General features: G+C 39.0%; 1 protein-coding gene across 3 annotated transcripts in view; it reads left to right on the top strand.

Annotated features, from left to right (window-relative positions):
* The window catches only part of LOC122810955 (nucleoplasmin-like), a 129,390-nt gene that overhangs the window by 78,836 nt on the left and 25,700 nt on the right, over positions 1–24,854 (top strand). For all 3 annotated transcript variants that reach the window (XM_044082483.1, XM_044082482.1, XM_044082484.1), the window contains exon 5: positions 12,705–12,798. In XM_044082483.1, coding sequence (XP_043938418.1) covers positions 12,705–12,798 — 94 coding nt within the window. The remainder of the gene's footprint in view (positions 1–12,704; positions 12,799–24,854) is intronic.

Raw genomic sequence — 24,854 nt, 5'->3', positions numbered from 1 at the left:
TATTAATTTCCTTAATTTATTCTTTAAAATCCCATTATGCCTCTCAACTAGCCCTGCAGATTGCGGATGGTATGCACAATGATTCTTTGAAGAAATACCAAAATGTTTACTTAACTGTTGTATGGTTTGGTTTACAAAGTGTGTACCGTTGTCACTGTAGATCCCTTCCGGAATGCCGAATCTAGGGATGATTTCTTTAACAAGGATTTTCACTACTGTAGCCGCATCTGGATATTTGGTCGGAAAGGCTTCCACTCATCTGGAAAACATATCTACAATGACAAGACAATACTTCTTATTTTCACATTTGTTCAATTCTATGAAATCCATACAGATAGTATGAAATGGATACGGTGGTGTAGGGAAACTCCCTTGCTTGGGCTTTAACGCCCCTTGTGCATGATGTTTGTTACAAATGTGGCACATCAAACAAATATTTTTAGAATAGTTGGTGAATCCATATGTCGTGAACACTCTCTGTTCACCAGCTGTACCATCCCCCCTGTTGAGACATGGCATTGCCCATGGCTCAACAAAGCTGCATATCTAAACAAATTAGATGGTAATATCGGTTTCCCTTCTTTAGAGATGTACAGCCCCTTTTTGAGAATTGCTCCTCGTTTTACCCATCTTTGTTTCTCAACTTGCGTAGTGAGTGTCTGCATTGTCTTTAACATTTCTAAGTCTAAAATCTCAGAGGGTTGTAGTTCCTCATTCAAAAGAAATACTTCTGAAGCTGCCTGCTTTGCAGCTGTATCAGCTCTCGCATTACCTTTTGAAATCCTATCATGTTGCTTGGTATGAGCTGTGCATTTACAAATAGCTACTTTCTGAGGTAACTGAATAGATTCTAAGAGATCTAGAATAAACTGTGCATGATTAATAGGTTTGCCAGTAGATGTTATCATTCCTCGGTTTTTCCACTGTTGCACAAAAACATGTACAGTAGAAAAAGCGTACTGGCTGTCAGTAAAAATGTTCACACATTTACACTTTGCTAAGGTACATGCCCATGTCAAGGCAATCAATTCTGCTGCCTGTGCAGATAAGTTGTGTGTTAAAGGTTTCGCTTCTATAATCTCAGTATCAGAAACTACTGCATATCCTACTAGGTTCTGTCCTGCAGGACCCCTTTTGCACGAGCCATCCATGTAGTATGTCACCTCGGCATCTTTCAAGGGGACATCCGTGAGATCTTTTCTAGGCAGTGTCTTTTGCTCAATCACCAGCAGACAGCAGTGTGTTGTGCCATCTGCAGGGGTTGGGAGCAAGGTAGAAGGGTTCAAAGTCGTGCATCGTTCAATTGTCATATGAGGTTGGCTCAACAATATAGTCCTACAAGAAAGATGCCTAGCAGGGGAAAGATATGCTACCTTCTCTTGCAGTAAAATAATTGTGACTGCATGAGGCACTCTCAATGTGAGAGGGTGGAATAAAACTACTGAGGCCAAAGCCTGTACTGCCATTGCAGCTGCAACTACTGCTTGTACACAGTGAGGTAAAGAACGTGCCACTGGGTCTAGTTGTGATGAATAATAAGCAATGGGGCGTTGCTTGTCCCCATGCTGTTGTTAACACTGATGTCCTATAACCTTGCTTACAATCTACAGTTTGAAAAAAATATTTATGATAGTTTGGTAATCCCAGAACTAATGAGGACGCTATTAACCGTTTCAGTTTGCAGAAAGCAGATTCTGCTTCTGGTGTCCATTGTAACAAGTCCTGTGCTGCCATAGGCTTTTTATATATCAGGTCAGTCAGTGGTGCAGATTCCAAGGCATAGTTTGCAATCCAGCTCCGGCAAAAATTAGTTGTGCCCAGGAAGGACATCATTTCCTTCTTGGTAGTGGGTTTTGGTGCTTGTAAATTGCTACTTTTCTGTCCTCATCTAATGTTCTACCCTCTTTGGATATTACATATCCTAGGTGTTTGACTTGTTTTTCCCAAAGCTGCAGTTTATTTTTGTTTACCTTTTGTCCTTCAGTGGCTAAAAATCGTAATAGCGCTATGGTATCTTCTTTGCAATCTTGCTGGGTGGGGGCCGCCAGCAGGATCTCATCAACATAAAGTAAAATCTGACTGCCTCTTGGTGGGGTAAATCCCGCCAAGTTGCTTGCCATTTCTTGTGAGAATATTGTCGGACTTTCACAATATCCCTGTGGTAGTCACGTATATGTATACCTTTTCCCCTGAAATGTGAATGCAAACCAATACTGTCTGTCAGGGTGTATCAGTATCGAAAAGAACGCATTGCTGATGTCTACCACAGAAAAATACTTCTGTTGAGGTTTTAAGTCATTCAACAGGGTGTGTGGGTCTGGCACCGTAGGTGCCCTTGGAATTACTGCGTCATTTACAGCTTGTAAATCTTGGACCATACGCCATTCTCCATTTGCAGAACAGAAAATAAGAGTGTGTTACATGGTGAATCAGGAGATTCCACCAGTACCCCTTCCTTAAGTAAAGCTGCTATAATAGGTTTGATTCCTACCTCTGCATCTTTTCTTAAGGGATATGCTGTCTTTTTTTCTGTGGTCTAAATGCTGATTTTGGCATGATAATAACTGGTCCCACTGTATGAATAAGTCCTACATCTGACTTTCCTGTTGACCAGAGAGTTTCTGGTATATTCTGTAAGGCATTCTCTTCCTCCTTTAATAGGAGTGCTAATCAGCTGTCCTTGCTAGACTGCAAGTGTATGGCTGGGTGGGTCTGAGTTATCCAGTTCAGCCTCTGTATTTGTATTCCTTGTCCTGACAGTTTAATTCGGTCTGCCTTTCCCATCTCGTAACTTTTTCTCCTAATTCTGCCCATTCTATGTTTCTGTCCTTGGTTAAGCTAACATGTGGTAATCGATTAGATTTATAAAGTGCAAAGAACTCCATGGGCAATGAACAGCTGGCTACACTGTTCCCTTCTGTGTCCCAGTACAGATTATATAATATCAATCTGTTTGCATGATTTTTAAACAATTCTTGCTCATATTCTTTATCAGGTCCTGGTGTGTTACAGTAATACAGAGTACAGTGCAACAGGTGCTGTTTGTCAATGTCAAGGGAGGGGAACTTACTGATGGCTATATTCATTAATTCTTCGGTCACAGTCCCTGGACCAGTTGTAACCAAGTCCTGACTGTACCAATAAAACACTTCACCCTCCGATTGCACTGCAAAGGTATCAATTTGTCGCTGTGCTTCCATACCCTGCATGGTCGGAACTACTGCTATACCAAATGGCTGCATAAGGTCTCTGCCCAAGAGGTTTACTGGGCATTTTGCAGAAACAACAATTTTGCTTTTCTGGGTCAATCCTGAAACAGGATCAGTTATTGCGATGCCACGGGGGAGAGGCTCCCGGTACAGCTGTCCATTAGCTGCTTTTACTAGTATATAATCAGGTAAGACTGAATTTTCTGGCAGTTTGGAGGGATGTATCAGGGTTCATGATGTCCCTGAGTCACAACCTCCCTCCCTTCTACCAAGAGTGTTTTGTGTCTGCTAAATAGAGCTCTAAGCTCAATAAAGCTAAATCCAATATTTCATTTTCTTCACTATCCGTAACTTCCTGCACTTCCTCTATTTCTTCTGTCACATCCTCTACTCCTTCTATCACATTCTCATTTGTCCTTTCTTTGCTATCCCCTTCTAGTGATTCCTGACTATCATATAGTCAGTCCTCACCCTCCTTATCTTCCGTGGTTGGCTTCTTGTTTTTCTTGCAATCCCTTGCCAAGTGTCCCTTTTTACCACATTTAAAACATTCACCCCTTTTCTTTCGCCGTTCAAAGTCCTCTGATCGCTGATCAGATTGTTTGTTTCCCTGGGCATTTTTCTTGCCCTTTTTCCCAGACTGTACTACATAAACTTCTGCTCCATCTTCTACAGAAAAGTACTTGGGCTTTCTTTTTCTTTTTGCTATTAAAATGCCTTTCGGCATGCCTAGCATATTCAAGTAATGACTGTAACCTGCTTGTACGATTATCTACCATGTGTTTTGTAATAAAACTGCTTATGGGTGCAATACTGCCTTTCAAAAATGCATTCTTTAACTGCTGTTCATATGGGGAATCTTGTGTCTGATCTTCAGGAACCTGCATTCCACAGTGGTTATTAAAACATTCTAATAGTCTGGCATAACATCTGTCAACAGTTTCACCTTGTTGGATGCACTGATTAATGCAAGTCCAGTCTGCCCTAGGCTTCCATTTCTCAGAGATGCAGTCTGTAAGACCTTTTACTCTGTTGTCTAGCTCTGCGCTGCTATGTGGGAGGGGTCTGTGTGCAGCATCACAGGGATTCCAGTTGCCACTAATCATGTGCCAATCTGGTCCCACAATTTGTCTAACTACTTTTTCTACCTCTTCTCCGTTTAAATTATAACTTAATCTCATTCCTTGTAAATCTTCTGAGAACTTTCTAAAATTAACTTTTGGATGGGGAATTCCCTCAGTGGCTTTCCGGATATCTTCTGGAGTCCAGGGTCTTGGGTCCTGGCCTTCCTGTCCTGCCTGAGGATTAGGTACTTCTATGAGTGGACATATTTCTTCTTCACCCATAGACCATGAATTCTTAACCATTTGATATAACTCAATGCCTCCATTCGAGTTACCTGCCCGTGTTCGAGACCTGGTCCCGATGGGATCTCTAATAAAGGGTTTTGCTTTTGTAATGTCTCTATTTTCAGTGACAGCAGGGTATAATGGGGGTGGACTAACCTGTTCACTTGCTTCATATTCTGGTAAGGGAGGTGGAGGGGCCGATGCTATTACCAAATTATTGTCCTCCTTATCTAAAAACATTGCTTTTGAATTATTATTCTTTTGTTCCCTACGGTTTACCTTCTCAATCCACCTGTGTGCCTGAGGAATTCCTAATTGGCGTTGCTTTTTTACCCGACCTTTGGAATCAGTTTTGAGCTGTTTTGACAAGTTTGATGAGTGAGGATTTTTCAAATTTTCCATCAAATTCATACTTATTAACCCATTTTGAATAGTATTTAATATCAGCGCGCTGAGACTGCATGTATTTTGCGTCTTCGGTTAACAGCGGATTTTGGGGTCTTTTTGTGCAATTATTACCCATTTTGTTCTACCCTTTTAATTGTTGCGTAACCTCTCCTATTTTTAATGTGGTACCACAGATTTTGTTATAGTCTCTTCAGAATAACTACCTACCTACTCTGATTTCCCTGATCTATGACAAGATCTTTTCTGTCCCTGACTTGTAAAAATACAGTCTTGACAAAAACAATACAAATCTAGTCCCTGATCTAAAACAGAAAAAAGTAGATTCACCTTGCCTGAGCCTTCGTGATTGATCACCTGGTTTGTGAAAACCCATCCTTCAGTCGCAGATCAGAAAGTGGCTGGCCTCTTTTGTATGACAATTCAGTCCGAGGGCTTTTCAAATAAGAAGAACCGATGTGATTTCTTCCCCGTATGGTTTCAAGCCACCTGGCCCGTCTGATCCGAGGCAAAGTGAGGGTTTCCAGTCCGAAGGACTAATCTGTCAAAGGAAAAAACTTCAAAGACCAATTCACGTTAGGTTCAGGTATGGCACCTTTTATTACTTGCAGCAAGGAGACAAAAACATGCACATACAGGATTTTGCCCAACTACTAACAGGAAGTATGCTCTTCTTATACTGTTCTACAAAACGTTGCTTTCTATAGTTGACGTAATTAAACACAACTTTCTGTATTGTTCTACAGCAGATGTTACTCAGATTTTCTGCTGACATGACTGGATTTATGAAAAACATTAGAGAAAAACAACCTGACCTTGGGGGCTTTAGCCTGCTACAAGCTTCTATTGTGTAGTTCTAATACATGTGTTACATTTCAAGGTACTTTTCTAGCTTAGACACAAGTAAACGCTGATTGCAGTTCATATTTTCAAGCAGTCTTTGTTCTTATTATCAATAGCTTCTGCAGCTGTGTATTTTCTCACAGCATAAGCGGAACTCCTTGTCTAAATCTCATAACATTAATACAAGTGATACATCTATTTATTAATTTCTGCTTGTGGCAGGAAAATATCTGCTTCCCTGTAAATTTCCAGAGCATAAGCAAAGATTATAACTGCACATATTTCATGACAATACAAGATTGGAAAGCTTCTGCCGTTTGTACAGATTTATGCAGTGTGAAATAGAATAAATGTGTTAACCCTTTTCAAACCTTAATGCACTAAGCATATTACTAATACAAACACTAATACATATTTTTCTAACAGAATGAAATACTAAAATGTATACACTTATGCCCTGTTATTGAACATCATGTCCCAGCTGACCAGAATTTTGAATGATTCCTCATATTTTTCCCTGTTCTTTGTAATTTTTTTTCTAGTAAATGTCAGACATTTGACTTTCATGCTACTTGTTCAGAAAATGCACATTAAAGCAAAACCCATTCCATTAACTTTTAAGTGAATTAGAATAGAATGCCTGGCTGGATATGTCATAAATGGAACAATCTTCCTTCTGAATTCTCTTGCATTGAAGCTGATACATGAAAGCTATTGCTCCCCAGTTAAAATAAGCTGCAAAGAAGTTAACCACAATCTCCAACTCCACCTCTACAGTCTTACTTAGAGCTTCATTCACCATGGCTGTAGTGTAGCTGAAAAAGCATTTGCTGAAATAGCCTTCTGCTGCTTGGAATGTATTCTGAACAATTTCAAAAAGTTTCTGAAGTGGATCTAATTTAAAGCTAATAAATGTGTCTGCTTTGACATTCCATGGTAGAGCTAACCAACCAACCCTCTAAGCAAAAAGTTTAACATACTCTATTAATCACTGCAGGATTATACATTACAAACTTGTACATCTTTCATAAAAGTACTTTTTCAAGACTAAATATGTTTAATGATATAAGATCAACATGATGCAAATTATTACAGATGGTAGGGTCTCTGAATATACTAATTTGTGTTAGTTGCAACTTCAGACATTACAATCTTTAGTTGCCCTCTTTGTAGTGTCTACAATGGTATACTTTCTCTACTGCAGTTCCTTTAATTTTGCACTAATGTCATTCACAATGTTAGTTTTCAATAAGAAGTATTGTAGAGTCACACAATTGAAATTGTACTGTCTACAGTAACTACGTCTGTTATGCTGCTAAAATCCTATTAGACTGTTGTAAAGCTAATGTACTATTGTATTATAATGTTCATAGGTTCATACTAGGCTATCTGCCCTAGGGCATTTATAAGCCTAGCCAGAGTGTGTTTGGCTTTCGCCACCCATTTTAAATTAATTTTTCTATGCCCTTTTTCAAGGTTAGTATACTGTGCCTCTGTCTAACAGTGACACAGAAGTGATACCTGGGGTAAACCTACGATCTCCCATCCACTCATCAAGATTCCTCTTGAAGAGAGTCAATGAGGGACTCTGCCTAACCTGGACTGGGATTTTATTCCAGAGTGAAGGGAGCCTCTGGGTTATGAATCTGTCCCTCCAGCATGTCCTATTTATTTCAGTGCTGAGGTTCAAGTCTCTCGAGCACGTAGCTCGATGGGATTTGGATTTTCTAAGGTGCAGCATGTCCATAATTCTGGGTTGGACATGGCTTTATACATCAGGCACAGATCGCCTCTGAGCAGGCAGTATGCCACTGAGTAGAGCTGGAGTTTCTTTAACCGGGCAGCATATGGCATCTGTTTGAGCCCTTTGATCCTCTTGGTGAGGTACTTCTGGGATCTTTCCAGTTGCTGCAGGTGTCTGGTAAGGTACATCCCAAAAGGGGCATTGTACTCAATTATGGGCCTGATGAGGGATGAGTAAAGAGGCACGACGACCTCCCCTGATCTAGATGTGAATCCCTTCATGATTAGGTGGGCTATATAAAATGTTTTTCTAACCACTTTGGCCACGTGGTTGTCAAATGAGAGATTGCTATCAACTTGGGTCCCCAGGTCCCTAATTACTTCTTCTGTACTTGATGGATTACCACCTATGTGGTAATTTGTGGGCACTTTGTTTTTGCCAAAGGGGATGACTATACACTTTTTGGCGTTTAGCTTGAGGCCATGGCTCTGGCACCAGTTGTCTGTTTCTATGAGGCCCTTTTGGAGGATGCTTGTGTTGGCTGGAGAGTCTATTATGGCGCCCAGTTTGCAGTCATCTGTGAACTTGGTCAGCCACAGTCCTTCCATGTTGGCCTGTACCTCCAAGAAATATATACCGAACAAGAGAGGTCCCAGGACTGAGCCTTGCAACTGGTTTGGAGTCTGACATGGCTCCAGCAATTCTAACCATGTGGGTTCTGTCCTTGAGCCAGTTTGCAACCCATCTAGTGACATGGGGGTTTATATTTAAGCAGGTGAGCTTATCTATAATGCCCGAGTGGGGTATTGTATCGAAGGCTTTTGCGAGGTCCAGGTAGGCTGTGTGGACCACCTTCCCCTCGTCAATGGCCTTGGTGACTGTTTCAAAGAAATCAACAAGGTTTAAGAGGCAGGATCTGCCCTTAACAAAGCCGAACTGGGTAGGATCCAGTGTCTGTAGGTCCCCAATATCTTTATTTATGAGGTCCATGATGATCATTTCCATAGCTTTGCAGACCAAGCTAGTCAGGCTTATGGGGCGATAGTTTCCAGGATCCGTTGAGGCAGCACCTTTGTGGAGAGGGACCACTGTTACTGTATACCACTCTTTGGGTACATATCCTGTAGTAAGGCTGAGCTTGAACAGTAGTTTTATGTTTGGGTTTAGCTCTTCTTGGAGTTCATGTAGGACGGAGCCCGGGACACCGTCTGGTCCCATTGATGCTGTGTTTTTTGCTTTGGAGAGGGCAGCTCTTACCTGAGCATCTGAGATGTCAGGGGGCCAGCACTCTGCTGGGATAGATATTTGCCCTTTTGGTGAGGAGGGGGGGGAGAAGTTTGCACTGAACCAGATATTTGCCCTTTTGGTGGGGAGGGGGAGAAGAAGTTTGTGCTGAACCTATCCAGCTAGGATGTTGGCAATGTCTGTGGGTTCGGTGTATTTTTTGTCATTTTGGTCTAATTCTGAGCATATCTGGGAATTCCCACTCAGGTTCCTAACATAACTAAAGAAAGCCCTGTGATTATCCTTAGTGTCCTGTGCAATTTTTCTCCCGAAGCTGGCCTTAGACGATTTTATGAGTGCCCATAGTTTTTTGCTAATACTGATCAGAGATGCCTTCCCTTTTTGGGATTTTGCTCTATCATGTAGTAGCTTCCTCCTATTGTATAGTTTGTTTATGGCTGGGGTCCACCAGACAGGACGTCTGCCTTTGGAGGATTGGGTCTTGGTTTTATTTGGGATTGCATGATCCATGCATTTCTGAAGGTGTTCATAGAATGCATTTATAAAGGATTCTGCGGTCTGGGCCGTATTTTCCACAGGCCCCGGGGCTTTGAAGGATTCCACCTCGGTTTTGAGGAGTGTGAAATTTGCTTTAGAGAAGTTTTTCACTGTGGTTTTCGGGGCAGGGGGTGGAGTCGGGATGTGAATATCCAGTGAGATTAGTTTATGGTCTGATCTTACCAGTGAGGGATACACTTCTGGTCTGGAGCATAGAGTCCCCATGTTGGTGATGATCAGGTCCATTATGTTTTCCCCTCTTGTGGGAGTGGTAACAAGTTGTTCCATAACATTTTAGTTTATAAATTCTAGGAACCTTTGGGCTAGGGTGTTGGAGCTAGAGTAATGCTCCCAGTCTATGTTTTATTATTGTGTGTGCCGGTTAGGCCCAGATCATGCATGAAAAAGGTCTTTGACCAGTTTACCTACCCACTTAACAAATGGAATAAATAACAGCTGAAGATGTTTTATTTTAACATCTTTTAAGGAAATGAGCTTTCATTTCTTTATGGTTGCTACACATTATTTCTCACCCCAGTAAACCGTTATTTTGTCATCCATTCTTATGTTTACTGGGCAGTGTCTATCCTTCAATAATCTTGACATCTTAACTTGATTAGCTACTTTGATCTTGCCATATAATTTCAAAACTACTGTAAAAGCACACCTCCGATTATCTTTCCTTAGGAATACAGTTTACATACTTTTATCTGGTATGCGCTTTTCCATGGTTAGATAAAATTATTAATGTCCCCCACTTGCACCATTTGATGTCTGCAGTTAGTCAGTGAAAATTATATGATCAGCAATGATGTGAATTTCCCCACCACAGCAAACTACATTACATATACTGCACCTATAACACCACAAAGTGTAAGAAAATCATATATGGGGTGAGGCCCATTACGCTCATTCTGTAGGTATAGGTAGACTGTTGACTCCCCAGAACTTCACAAAATCTGACAGATGTGCCTAATTTACTGCCAATGTGCTGTCAAGACAACAGCTTCTGAAAAGCAACCCACCTATAAAGGGCATGCAGTGTCAGTTGTGATAAAACACTTTTTAGACAGGGACTCATGTCGTGGTGCTTTAGGCATCAGCTTCCTTCTAGACTACAGAACCCCACTGTTCAAGTGGGGAGGGGGTGGTTGACGGTCTCCAAGTACCCAATTTTCTTCTCTGCTTCTAATTTGTGTTCCAGCAGCTGGTCACATTCAGCATATGCCTGTCTCCTATAGCTAAATTACACTTTGGTTCCTCTGGTGTAGAAAGTCTTGCAGAAGGTATATGCATTCCTTTTTAATGGGTCCTGTATCTTCCATGTGCACAACTTCTTTTCCCAAATGATCCCGTTGCATAATGTGGGGTACACCTACATATAAAGCTACTGTTGCACTTGTATTGTGTTGCATATGTCCTACGTTCAGTAAACAGGCCTGACTAATACTGTACACTATACTATTTGTTTGGTTTGACTTGTTCTCCGGTTGGGGGGAGAGGGAATTTATTCCTATCTTGCTTTTTAAAACTTTAAAACTCTAAAAACATAAGGTATGATTCTGTGGGGGGAAAACAAAGTGCAACACATGAAAATTTATACGGTCTTTCTTCAATATTTCTTTGCTGGTTGCTTGAGAGTGCCACTTGCTTGAGTTCTAGCTAATGGAGTTTACTGTACTATATTTCAGACAGCTTTTGATGTTGTATACTCTTGTGCCGTGCATCTTGTACATTTCTTTAGAGTTCATACTCCTGAGTTGAAAGTAGTTTTTTTTAAAAAAAAAAAAAAAAAAAAAAAGTCCAGGAGGATCAGTGTTGCAACAAGGTTTACAAAATGCAAATAAACAAGTTGTTCCGTTACATATGCAAACTGTGTGCATTCAAAGTAATACTAAAAACTAAACAGATTTTTACAATACATACCTGTATATAATATCTCCAGTCAGTCATAATTCAGCATATTTTACTAAAATGCCAAGAGATCAAACTTTATTGCTGCAAAGGAAAAAAAACTTCACTATTTTTGTAACAGAACATAACTTTTTTCTCTGTTAACTATACAAAGGCCATACCTTTCAAATATTCATTGTTGGTTTTTCTTCATAGACATCTTCCCATATTACTGAACCTTCTAAGTTTGATTAACCCTGTCAAACCTTAAACATCTGAGAGGTTCCTTGACAAATCCAAAATCCTGCCTGTGCTCATAACCTGATGGTATATGACCTTGATGACTTAAGTAACTCACTGCAGATGCAGAGATTCTTTTTTCACAAGTTCATATTTTTTGTATATATTGTCTATAGTTATACTACTTTATAATTTCGCAGTGTGTTTTTTGTGGACTCTGTGTTTTTGGAGTACAACACTGTGTCCAGTGTGGTGGCAGTGAAATATGTGTCTCCGTGGGGGGGGGGGGGGGGGGTGAAGATTTGCAAGTCTGTGGCCAAAATGTGGATGATGATGTTTCTCTTTATTTCAGCTACTTTTGATATTTGTATACAAAGTACCTCACTGTTCTTGCATCAGAATGCTATTCACCTTCTCCAGCCTACCATTTGTTTGGAACTCTGTGCTATCAAGTATTTGATGTGTCAGCTCTTAGCCCCTGTTTGATTTGTCTTCTGTGCAGCTTGCATGTCCCTTTTTTGCTTGGTAGGGAGACTTCACTTTCCTTGCATACCAAAGACATGACTTGATCAAATTGTTCCTTGGTGTATTGGTGTGCATGTTCTATGACAGACCATGTCCCACACAGGTTCCTGCCTTACACATGATGTTTACTGGGATATGCTCCAGCATCCCATAATTCTGACTTAATTAGCTAACTAAGGTAGGTACGGAACAGGGACAAGTATAGCTGGATATTTAAAATAGGTCACTGTTTTAGCTTTCTGAAACTTGCTGGCTCTGTTACCTGCTCTAACTTTGCTTGTGTAGGAGTTAGACCTGTTTTAAGAGAGAAGCAAATGGTACCAAACTACCAGTCCTTGCAGAGGTGTGTGTGTGTGTGTGTGTGTGTGTGTGTGTGTGTGTGTGTGTGTGTGTGTGTGTGTGTGTGTGTGTGTGTGTGTGAACTTTTCACATCTTAAGACAAAACATATGGAACCCTGAAGCACTGAAATCAAACTATACTGCTACAGATTAAATCACGGCCTAAGTCTGATTTATCCAAATATTTGTTAATAATGCAAAAATGCCTGCTTCACAGTATTGCAGAACATTTCTTTCATGTATCAAACTGCATCAGAAATTAAAGCATCACAGGTTTGCACTGGGAAGTCTGAGTTGGATGCAGTAACCCAGACGAGCAGTATTCATGCATTTATTTACTGCTGTTTCTAACAGTTTTGTTGTGTTTTTGCCTAGGTTAGTATATATGGTATTGATCTGCTCCCTCCTGCAACCTTTATGCTAATATCCGGATCGGGCCCTGTTTATATCTCAGGACAGCACCTAATATGTAAGTGTAATATGTGTATTCACCCTCTGGTTATGAAGACTACATCTTTTGAGCATTTTATTTTGACTGATGTTGCTATACCTATGGCTATAGAATGACTTTCTGTGTTGAGAGCTCTGTATGCTATCCAGTGATGCTGTCTGTAATTTGGAAACTGATGAACTGACCTTTCCAGCTGCACAGAAATTGCCTACACAAGGACCTTTCTGTTTGGAGAGCAGGTATTAAGGTGTCCCTTATAAGGATACAGGACACTAAACATTTAGTCTGATAGTGTAACTACTGAAAACCTTGTAGAGAGATGCTCCAGTCTACAACTACTTGTCAACAATTACTTGCACATTTACTTGAGCAAACAACTGTTAATTCCATTACTAATATCTTATTTAACTGCATATATGTATTTTAAATCCATTTGGATTTTTATGTATAGCAGAAATCAAAATATTTGACAGGCATTAAGTTGCAAATCTATCCATTCTCTTGATTTAAACCTTTTTTTGTATTTTAGACATAAACCTTCAAAAGAAGATGGTATCCATTAAAGCACTAAAGACAAAACTCTTGCACATTCTGTTTGAGGCATAATAAAAACACAAATTTTATGCTTTCATACTCTTAATTCCCTGAAACTCTCTTCATTCTATTTGTATCTAGCATTTTGGAGAATAAAAAGTTATGTAATGCTGCATAACAGATCTTTCCAGAGACTTGCATAAAGAATTACTGCCTCGATCATTCCATTGTCTCCCAATATCTAATGTACTAGCCAAAGATTTTCTCAAGTGGCTACATAATGGTTAAAACTGCAATTTTGTCGATTTAAAAAAAAAAAAGCTCAAATCCCCATTTTCTCCTTCTCTAATTTTCTGTTACTAGAAAAACTTTTAAATTTATGAACCTGGTCACAATAAGAGCAACGCCTCTTAAAAACAACTTTGCAGTTTATTGTAGCAAAAATAAAGGTGAGCGTTTAAAACACATATACGCTTTCAGCAAGTAACATAACCTGCCTTCATCAGACAAAAGTTTAAAACCATTAAACATCTGTATTTAAAAGAACACCACAAATGAAGTATCCAATCAATTTAAAATAATTTACAATGATCTCATTCATTGGTTTCACATTAATAAGGGAACCTTAAAGTGCTACGCTACACATTACTTCATAAAATATTTAAACCTTAATATTAAACTTCAAGCTAAAGTTATTTATACTTATTAAAAATTACATATCATGCCATTAGTTGCATAAAAATATCCAACACTCATCCACATTAAGGTAATACCAATAATAATAATAATGACCATAATAATAAAAAATAGATATATAATCAATCAAAATTAATAGTGCATTTTACTTTCTTTCCTGTTGAGATCTAAATACACTATATATTAAAAAAATGCACATTTTCCATTTTTTGATGGAATGAAATGAAAGTACTTCCGGGAACCTTACAGCATTGGTGCAGGCGTTACTCACCTTGTGTGGATTTACTTACACAAAAAGTAGATGCCTTTTCTACACGGCAGTCAGAAGTGAACTCAATTCAAGCTACTGGTCAACCTACTTTTGTGAGTGTAACGGCTAGCAGTTTACCGAATGGCCAGCGGTCCCCTCAGCTGAATACCAGTAGAGGAGTTCAGGGGAATAATAGTCACCAACCGGGTGGCAATATGGAACAAGATTTTCTCCCTGTTTTGCCAAGCACTACGCAACAAAGAGGTAATTTGAATTTAGCTGATACGAGACTAGTTGGGAATAATAATGTGCTTCTTAATCAAACTGTACCTGCTATGGACAATTTTCTAAATAGAATTAACTTTTTTGATAAAGATGGCGAGCCTAATCGTTTAAGCCCAAATGTCAACATTAATGAAAATGAACATGGTAAGCTTGCCGAAATAATCGACGAGTTTGATTCAAAGTTGTTTAGATGCAAAAAGTTACAACTCGAGGTTGCTTACCTCGAAGAATGCATCAAAAGCAAAGTAATACCTAAGGGCTTACGCCAGTGGCGGTTTCCCGCTGGCCTAACTGATGACTCTCCTTTTTATACAGAATTGCTAGATTTATTTGATAGACAAGGTAAAGAGTTCCTGTTAGCCCTTATTGCATATTATTCTAAAGATATTGCTATAATGAAAACTGAGTTGGAACAGCTAGAAAAAGAAATAAAAGACCATAATGAATTTTTGCAGTACAAATATGAGTACTGCAGAATATTTGCTAGTATTGAAGCTACAATGGATAAATTATTATTACATAAAAAAAAGAAATTAACTAGCGATCTTAATGATTATAGCAATAAATGTGCATATCCTAGACTTTCAGGACAAATACAAAAGACAGCAGTGACTGTTAATGACAACGAGCACATAAGGGGTCAACCAAATGCACTAAATGAACCAAATTTTAATAAGGTCCAGAACATGCCACGTCAGCAAAGATCCGGCCCCAGGAGAAGTCCTAGGTTAAATAAGAATGATGATGTTAATATTAATGTAAATAACGCGGCTGGGACTAGTACTTTGAATGTCCAGCAAAATGATGATTGGCATGAAGTGATTCAAGAATGTGAATCACAGGACATTTCAAACCAGCAGGTTTTTCACCAAGCCAATTATCCAAAGTACAACAACCAGAGATATGTGCATCAGCAGTCCAACCCCAGGAACAGGAGGAAGGCTCGGAAGAGATAAATCTGATTTCAGATTTTGGGATACAACCAAAACTTTACGAGAGCTCTAAAGGAGACTTCAAAATTTATAATTATACTGTGTTGGACATACATCAAGAAATGGTTGACTTTTTAGCAAAGGATCTATCCTTTGTTCCAGGCCGTCGTATGGACATTAGTAAAACTATCATTGATTTAAAAATCTTTATGCGTAAGCTTAACCTTACTTCCCTTTTAGGTAATAATTCAGCCTCTATGAGTACTCTCAGAGTATCTAGCACATATAATCCACCTCTCCATTCTACTCTGCATATGTTCGAGAGAATTTGTGAAATGGATTTATGGGCTATAAAAAATCATGAGATGTTCAGGAATTACATCCATCCTAGTAATATGAATGATTTGGAATGGGATTTCATAAATTTACTAAAGGATTGTAGAATACGCGTGATGAAACCAGATAAAGGCGGTGGTCTGGTTTTTATGGACCATTGTATGTATGTAGAATGTATGTTAAAACACCTAGACACTTCTGCATACAAATTGGTTTCATTAAATGAAATTCATATGGCTTACAAGAGAATAAATAACATATTAAGTGACCTTTTTTTGGAAGGGTCTATTGATTCTGAATTACATACATACTTGAAGTTAGCCGCACCTAGGATTCCGGCTCTTTTTGGAAACCCGAAACTTCACAAGAGATTAAATAACCCCCCCTTCAGACCAATTATTGATGGGAGGGGTTCAATCACATATGCATGTGCTAAGTATATAGACAGCAGTATTAAACCATTCATTGATAGTGAAAATCAAATATGCAAAGATTCCTGGTCATTTTTGGAAAACATCAATAAATTAGAGCATTTACCAGATGCCATCTTTTTGACAATAGATGTCAAAGATTTATATACTGTTATATCACAAGTGACGGGAATTGAATGGGTTAGACAATTTATGCTGTCTAAAGGGGCTAGTGAAGAAATCATTCGTCTCATTGAGACACTGTTAGAGGTTGTATTGACTAATAACTTTTTTTCTTTTGAAAATAAGTTTTATTTGCAAACATCAGGGGTAGCAATGGGCTCCCCTTGCGGAGGTTCCTTTGCAAATGCCGTCATGGCGTTCTGGGAAAATAACTTACTTTTCAACAATGAGTTGTTTCAGAAATATGTCACCTCATACACAAGGTATCAGGATGACATATTTTGTATTTGGACTGGTAATCAAGACCAGATTCCATCATTTATTGAAGAAATTTCTGGATTGACTAGTTTCTTGGAATTTACCTATAATATAGGGGTAAATGAAATTAGTTATTTGGATATTTTATTAATAAATGATAAGACTAATGGTAAATATAAAAGCTTGATTTTCAGAAAGCCAACGTATTCTAATTCTTTGTTGCATTTTGCAAGCAATCATCCATTTTTTCAGAAAAAAGCTGTAATTAAAGGTCAAATAGTCCATGCAGCACGCATGGTATCTGACCGACAAGACTATGATACAGAATGTAGTAGATTAAAGGGAATGTTTCTAGTTAGAGGGTATCCCCCCACATTAATTTCAAACATAATTACTGAGGTTACATGTAGACGTGAGGAAGGTTCGCTATCCCCTTTATTAGGATCTAATAGTTTACAAAGTCCTGTAGGCAGTCAAATCTTGGGTGATGTTCATGATAGTGCAATAAGCAGGAGACAAGTAGGTAATAATGATTACCGCATTAGTTTCATGCATACTTATTCCTTAGATTTTAAAGAAATCAGAGAGGTTATTCTTAAAAACTGGGATTTGGTAAGAAATGATAGATACCTGATAAAATTGCTAGGTGATGCACCCAAAATTACATATAGAAGAGGTGATAATTTAAAGGCCTTATTAGGAAGAAATAAGGTTAATTGTAATAGACAGCAAGGGATGTTCAAATGCGGCTTTTGTGCACAGTGTAAATTTATTAAGGAAGGAAATCAATTGATTATTAATAATAGAACATATAGGGTGAATGACCACTATAATTGCGATACTAAAGTAATTATATATGTGGCTTTATGTAACCAATGTAAAGCATTTTATATTGGTAAAACAGAGCGTAAGTTTAAATGTAGAATATACGAACATCAGTACGCTATAAATAAAAAAGATGTAAATAATGCCTTAGCTAGGCATGTTATTGAAAATGAAAGTCACACCTTTAGTTATGCAATTTTACAAAAAAGATTGCTTGATAATAGAGGTGGCCCTTGGCAGATACATTTGGAAATCAATGAATTGCTCTGGCAAATACGTACCAGAGCTCATATTTTTCCTGGCATTAATGAAATGTTATCTATAAAGCCGGTGTTAAAATTACTAACATGCAATAGGTAAATCAAAAAATGGAAAATGTGCATTTTTTAATATATAGTGTATTTAGATCTCAACAGGAAAGAAAGTAAAATGCACTATTAATTTTGATTGATTATATATCTATTTTTTATTATTATGGTCATTATTATTATTATTGGTATTACCTTAATGTGGATGAGTGTTGGATATTTTTATGCAACTAATGGCATGATATGTAATTTTTAATAAGTATAAATAACTTTAGCTTGAAGTTTAATATTAAGGTTTAAATATTTTATGAAGTAATGTGTAGCGTAGCACTTTAAGGTTCCCTTATTAATGTGAAACCAATGAATGAGATCATTGTAAATTATTTTAAATTGATTGGATACTTCATTTGTGGTGTTCTTATAAATACAGATGTTTAATGGTTTTAAACTTTTGTCTGATGAAAGCAGGTTATGTTACTTGCCGAAAGCGTATATGTGTTTTAAACGCTCACCTTTATTTTTGCTACAATAAACTGCAAAGTTGTTTTTAAGAGGCGTTGCTCTTATTGTGACCAGGTTCGTCAATTTAAAAGTTTTTCTAGTAGTCGTTTGTGGATTTACTCTTAATTTTCTGTTACTAACCACTGACTGAGTGGAGACAAAATGTTGCCTTGAAATTAAAGCTGCTGTTCAGACACCAGTCATTCAATAGTTGGGTGGTGGTGTTTAGACTTTTACTCTGATATCCGTTCCTGAGAAGGAAAGCAGTTTCTAGCCTGCAGTCCAAATGACCTTCTTGGCCTCTTCCCATTCTATTATCTTTTCATTTGTAGTTATTTGCTCCCAGTGCCTCAGTTCCTTTCATTTTTTTTCTCGAGGAAATTCCAGTCCCCTCTTGCCTATTTTCTGTAACAGTAATTGTAGTCCCTATTAACAGAATCTCCTTTCTCCATTCTCACATTGCCCAAATTCTTTCTATACTTCCTGCTACTTTATAAATATAATAATCTGTATGGCTGATTTCCTTAGGGTTCTATATTTAAAATCACGTTCTTTCCTTGTTTCTTGAATTTCCCCCCCTACTTCACTGTCTTCCCTTTCCACTTTTTATCACTTTCTACTTGTTAATGTATATGAGCTTTAACTGTGTAGCTGTAAAATATCCCTTCAAATCAGGTAATCTTCACCACCCGTGTTCTATGGGAAGGATCAACTTGACCTACTTGATCCTTGCCCTCATCCCCTCCCAGATAAAATCCTTCAACTCTTTTTTATTAATTACTGTCCACAACTTGTCCTCTGGTTGATAAAATCATGCCTGACCTGTATATAAAACTAAAGGGATGAAAAACATGTTTACTGTTTGTATCTTGCTATCTATATCCATAGACAAGAGATTCCCAGGTTCTTTCCACATATCCTTAGCTACCATAACCGAATCTTTTTTAAACCATACTTCATTTTATCACGTCCAGATAAATATGGCCATTACTTAAACAATTCATGCATGGGTACAGAATCTATAGCTATAGCCCTTGTTTTGTCTGCATTAATTTTGCATTCTGAAAAAACTTGAAACTGTTAGAATATTCCACAACACTGATGTCCTGCTCTGGTTTTATCAGGTACAAAATATTATCATCTTCATATAAAGCCAACTTTTCTTAATTATCATACCAATTATATTCTTGTTTCTTTATTATCAAATAACAACTGGGATGGAGGACACCCCTGCCTGGTTCCTCTGTTCAGACACACATTCTCAGAGAGGACCCTCCCATTTTAAATTTTAGTATCCAATCCCTCATGAGTACTAAGGCAGTTTGGTATGAAAGTGGATGGACCCTCAATTGTTTGATAACTAGTAAGCCGTCATTGCCTCACAGTAATAGAGCCCTGCCCCATCCTAGTTATCCCAACCCACTCAGTTGCTTCCTAAAGCCCTAGTTCTTTTATTTGATGTCACCAACCACCACAGAAATTGATAATGACGAGGAAATGTTCTGATGCTAGAAGAAAAACAATGAAACAGCAGTATTAGGAGCTATAGTTTTATGAGCTACGTACACATAATGATAGGAAATGCTGTCCAAAAAGTAGTCTTCTTGTATGCTTCTGACAGGGCAAAAGAGAGAGGAAGTCTCTCCTATCCCAACAGTCACAAACACTTTCTGTTTTTTCTTTAATGCAGCTTATAAAAGGATCAATTTGTCATCCTCCTGGTAGAATAGCATAAGACCCCCCCCACACACACACACACACACACTGACCATCAGCTGCCACCCGCTCCTGTCCTCATTCGCCAGAACTATTGGACCTGCCTTGGCCTTTCCTGGGCTCAGTCTGATCCAGATCCAGTGAGGAGATCATGGAGGCTGGTGCAGCCTCGCACTCCTGTTGGGAGGCTGACAACCCCCACCACCCCATGACAGCATTGTGAGCTCCATAACCACTGCCTTCAGGAGGTACATGTATATTTCTCCTGATATGCAACATCCTGAAGCAGCAAGTGTACCTCTTGCAGAGTGCAGCTTGCCAGGCATACTGTTACAGCAAGCCTAGGCATCCTTTCTCCTCCCAAGGATGGGTGAGCTGGCATCAGTCACTCATTCCCATTATCTTATGTTTGGTCCCTCCAGCACCTGTGCTGTTTGCCAAACACTGATTGCCTGAGGATCAGTGAGGGCTGTGTGTGTGCCACACGGCCAGATTAAATTCATATAAAAATTGTTGATTTGTCTTTAGCTGGGATTCATAGACAAGGATGTCGCAACTGTGCAGTGCAAGTATCAAGGATCCCATAGCACATGCTGCCCATAAATGCTTAGAAACCAGGACTTTCCACATCCCTGGTAGTTGTTGTTGTAAAGCAGGTGGTGTCACTAAATATATAAGCAGGTGGTGTCACTAAATATATACGCACTCCTTTATCTACTAATCTCAGAGGTTTGTTACCAAGGACTCAACTCATCAAGTTGTCCATTCCACCAAAGCAAGTCAGACTGCTAAGGGACCATCCACCAAAGCAAATTGGTGTTTCTTGCACAGGGCAATCCCTTCTTGCATCCCCATGTAGAGGCAAACAAAGGAACTGCTGCCAGTGGACTCATAAAGTACACTGGCAGAGATTTCTACTAAACAGTAATCCAGGGAGTTCAGCATCAGGTTTTTAGGGTACGGGGAATGGCTACTTGGGGATTTGGGAGTTGTGAAAGTGTAAGTAAGCTGAAGCATGTTACATGTATAACTGGTAATAGGCAAGCTCATTTGAGAGGTCATGTTGTTGAAGTGGATGTGATAGGAGTGTTTGCTTAATGAGAAATGTGGCCAAGCATACCCATGCAAAGAAGTACTTCATCCCTACAATGTGCACAATGACAGATGACCAAACAGGACCAGTACAACAATGATCAAAGACTGTTTATCATATAAATGAGAAAGAAAGGGGAATGGAAAATCCGAAATGGGGGAATAGAAAATGAAAATGCACAATGGTGGTTATAAAGAATAAATTGGGATATAGTTAATGACCTGTAAGGGGGGGTAGACTCTGGATACTTGGCAGCTGCAACATTAGCATACAGACCATCCTACACAGACTTTAATTGCCTCCCTAGCTCATGTTATGAGCAGGATATGCGTGTCTCCACCTGATGTGGCCCTGCAGTTTGTGCTATGTTTCCAGTCATGCCAAGACGCACTCCATGGTTGTGAATCAGGCATCCAGTTTTCTGTGCACCTCCGACATCAGTAGTCTACACTACACAACTGATGCCATTGAGCCCAGGGGACCACTTAGCCCCACTATAAGAAGAGGAGCCTCTGCCACCCTCCTGAGTAATCTGCACAAAAGCCACCAGTGAACCCTCCAGGCTGTTTTCAGCATGAAGTCCCTACTGATTAGGCAAGCTTGGTGTCTCATTGCCAAGGGTGTTTACCAGACAAGCCTGAGGTGACTACTACTGCCTCTCTGCCATCAATACAAATGGATCTAGTAAACGAACAGAAAACCAAAAGAGCACACTTGGCACAAACTTGTGTTCTACATTCTATAGCTTTATTAGTATGTGTAAGTGTACATTGCATATGCACCTGACCAAGAACTTTTGTCTCCAGCAGAATCACATATGTTCTCTCACCACTCCTTGACTGCTAAACAACAAAGTAGGAAACTTAGTACAATGATTTGCCTATGAAAAGACAGGGTGAAAAACAGAAGCTTATAGTAAACCTTTGGCTGTCTTTCCTTAACCTCTGCTTCTTACTTAGTAAGCACATCTGTGTGATGCTGTCACAGGTCACTATAGTGATGCCTGTACTGCTCATCTGAAGGAGTGATGTTATGGCGTCACTCATAATCTTAGTAAGCTTATGACTCAGCCTTATGCAAAGGTGTATCGAGCCATCCCAGCAGGTGCTCTTGGAAGTCGCTATGTAAGAACAAGCACTCCTTTGAGCACCAGTCAGTAATCCCTGCTATTCCTAGCACCTGACACACCCATGACTACTCTGACATAGCATGAGGAGCAAACTGATAACCACATATGTGTATGGACACACATTCAGATATCTGAAAACCTTCATAGAGTGTAGGTAGGAAAGAAGCATCTTCTATCAGTTTTCAGACTCCCCCACAACCAGATATCCTTCTACCCTGCAACTTTTTTGCTCCTTGATACTTACTTTGGAATGTACTTCTTATAGTGGTACTTCCCACTACCTGCCAACAATAAACATACACATCCCTTTACTTGACTCTCTAATATATTTCTATATACTCCCTACACTCTCCACACGTTGCACCAAACCTATTTAATGAGGTCCCTCATCTTTACTCCAAGCGTAGACTGATGCTCCATTTCAACTCAAACAAAATACATCTCCAAAAAAGTATCCGTAATTCCTCACTATACTAAAATCCTTCTAGGAGGAGACATTCACCCTAATCCTGCCCCCATCTATCCCAAGGAACATCAAGACAATTCTCTTGCACACACTACTCTAACCCTACAATGGTCAACTCCCAACTCCAGTAATCTATCTTTGCTACCATAAATGTTGGAAGCATAAGAAATAAAATTGCTGAACTACATGCCCAGATTACCCAACATAAGCCTGATATTCTTGCTGTAACTGAAAGTTGGCTTAAGCCCAACATAAACGACTCTGAACTTGCACCTCCCTGTTATATCATCCGTAATGACAATATAAAGAGGAAAGGTGATCATATTTTTTTAATATTTCCCAAGAACTACTATAGTTTCCCTTAAAAGAAACCAATATCAAATTTCAGTTCAGCAGAGTTCCTTATTATTTTCCTGAAATTAAATCATAAACAAATGTGTATTACCATTCTTTATATCCATGCTGCTGCCAGTACAGCTATACTGGAAGATGTCCTTCACTGGAAATCCATATTCAATTCACAAGAAAAGTACTACTAGATGATGTGAATGTCAATTGGTTGGGCATACATTCACAACAGATGTAGGGTAGTTAGTTTATTTGGTTAATAACAAGACCTCAAACTTCCTATTAGACTGGATCCTAGTATCGGACCCTAGCAAATATACCACCTCAGGTACAATGTCTGACTGTCTCGGTAACCATCTCCCAATCTATACAACCAGACACTTTTGGCTCACATCAAAGACTGAAACAATACAAATTCACACACACTTAGATTTAACGCTGGGTATTTATTCTGTGCAATTGCGTTTATGTGGATGGTCCGTGGAGCTGTTTATTAAAGACTTGAAGTGGACTCGTGGTTGCAGTTTCCTTTGGCTCGTAGCACTTGTTTGGTGTTGTTGGTGCTTTCAAGTGCTTTCAGTTGTTTTTATTTAGTTCGTGAGTCCTTTGGGCTAAGGGAAACTTTTTAAAGAGAAAAGGATAGCAATGAGTTCGGAAGCATCGGAGGAGCTCGGCCAATCAAGGAAGCTGATTGGACAGTTGACCGAGCTCATAGATCTACTCACTCCCCTTTGCCACAGGATGTTAGGGAGTCAATCCAAGGTTGGTTGCGGTGAACCTGAGTTTGAGGAAGTATGGCAGCATAATGGTCGAAGTAAACGGAAGAGGCAGCTTATGGGCGAAGATGATGACGACGCCGGCGACTTTTCCGAGGGTTCAGCAACTAATTTTAATCCTTTACTTACTCCAAACATCTTAGGGGTGGAATCTGAAGGGATTGCAGTGACTAATGAGCGTCGAGGAACAGCTGTAGGAGCTCAACGGAAGAAACCAGCTCGTACGGATCTAAGCAAAGGTACTGATTGTTCTAACCATGTCAGCACTAGAGACTGGTTGAACAAGAATATTGACTTTGGTATTGATTCACATGTTGGTTTGGACAGACAAGAAGGAGAGACTTATGTGGTCAAAATTGACAAGCTTAAAAGCCTTATGACTAGATTTAAAACGCTACATATAGAAAACGCATATTTATCTGAATGCTTAAAAAAGGAAATTGTTCCAAAAGGTTTGCGTATCTGTAAATATCCAAACAATGTTATTAGTGGTTCTATTTTTCATAAAAAATTTGCTTAAGGTTTTTAATCAATGTGGTTTAGATGTTATTAAACTAATAATGGAAGAGAATGAAAGAAATATTAAGAACCTGATTAAAGACATTGATGAATTGGATGGTGCTATTAAAAATGACCTAATATTTAGTATTAAGGAAGAGAAGCAACAATATTATAATATTAGGCATGAAATTGATGAAAAATGTAATGTGGTTATGCAACGAAAAATAGGAAAATTACACAGGGACATCAATGAATATGAAAATGGGACTAACTATCCAGAACCTAATTTGTCTAAAAAGAATGTGAATAATTTTGCTAACAACAGGAAATGGAACAAACCCATTTATAGTCACTCAGATTTTCAGAATAATTTTACCTATGACCAAGAGTTTCCTCCCTTAGTAAGGGAAACAGAAGAAGTATATAAGCCTCATAATTATAAGGAAAATTTTTACAGGAGGGGGGGGAGAAGGGGGAGGGGGAGGTATTGATTAACACCCTCTCTTCAAATAGTTTGAATTTTGATA

Source organism: Protopterus annectens, chromosome 9.part0, assembly GCF_019279795.1.
Source record: "Protopterus annectens isolate FY-2018-M chromosome 9.part0, PAN1.0, whole genome shotgun sequence".
Lineage (NCBI taxonomy): Eukaryota > Metazoa > Chordata > Ceratodontiformes > Protopteridae > Protopterus > Protopterus annectens.
This window is presented reverse-complemented; position numbering and strand designations above follow the sequence as displayed.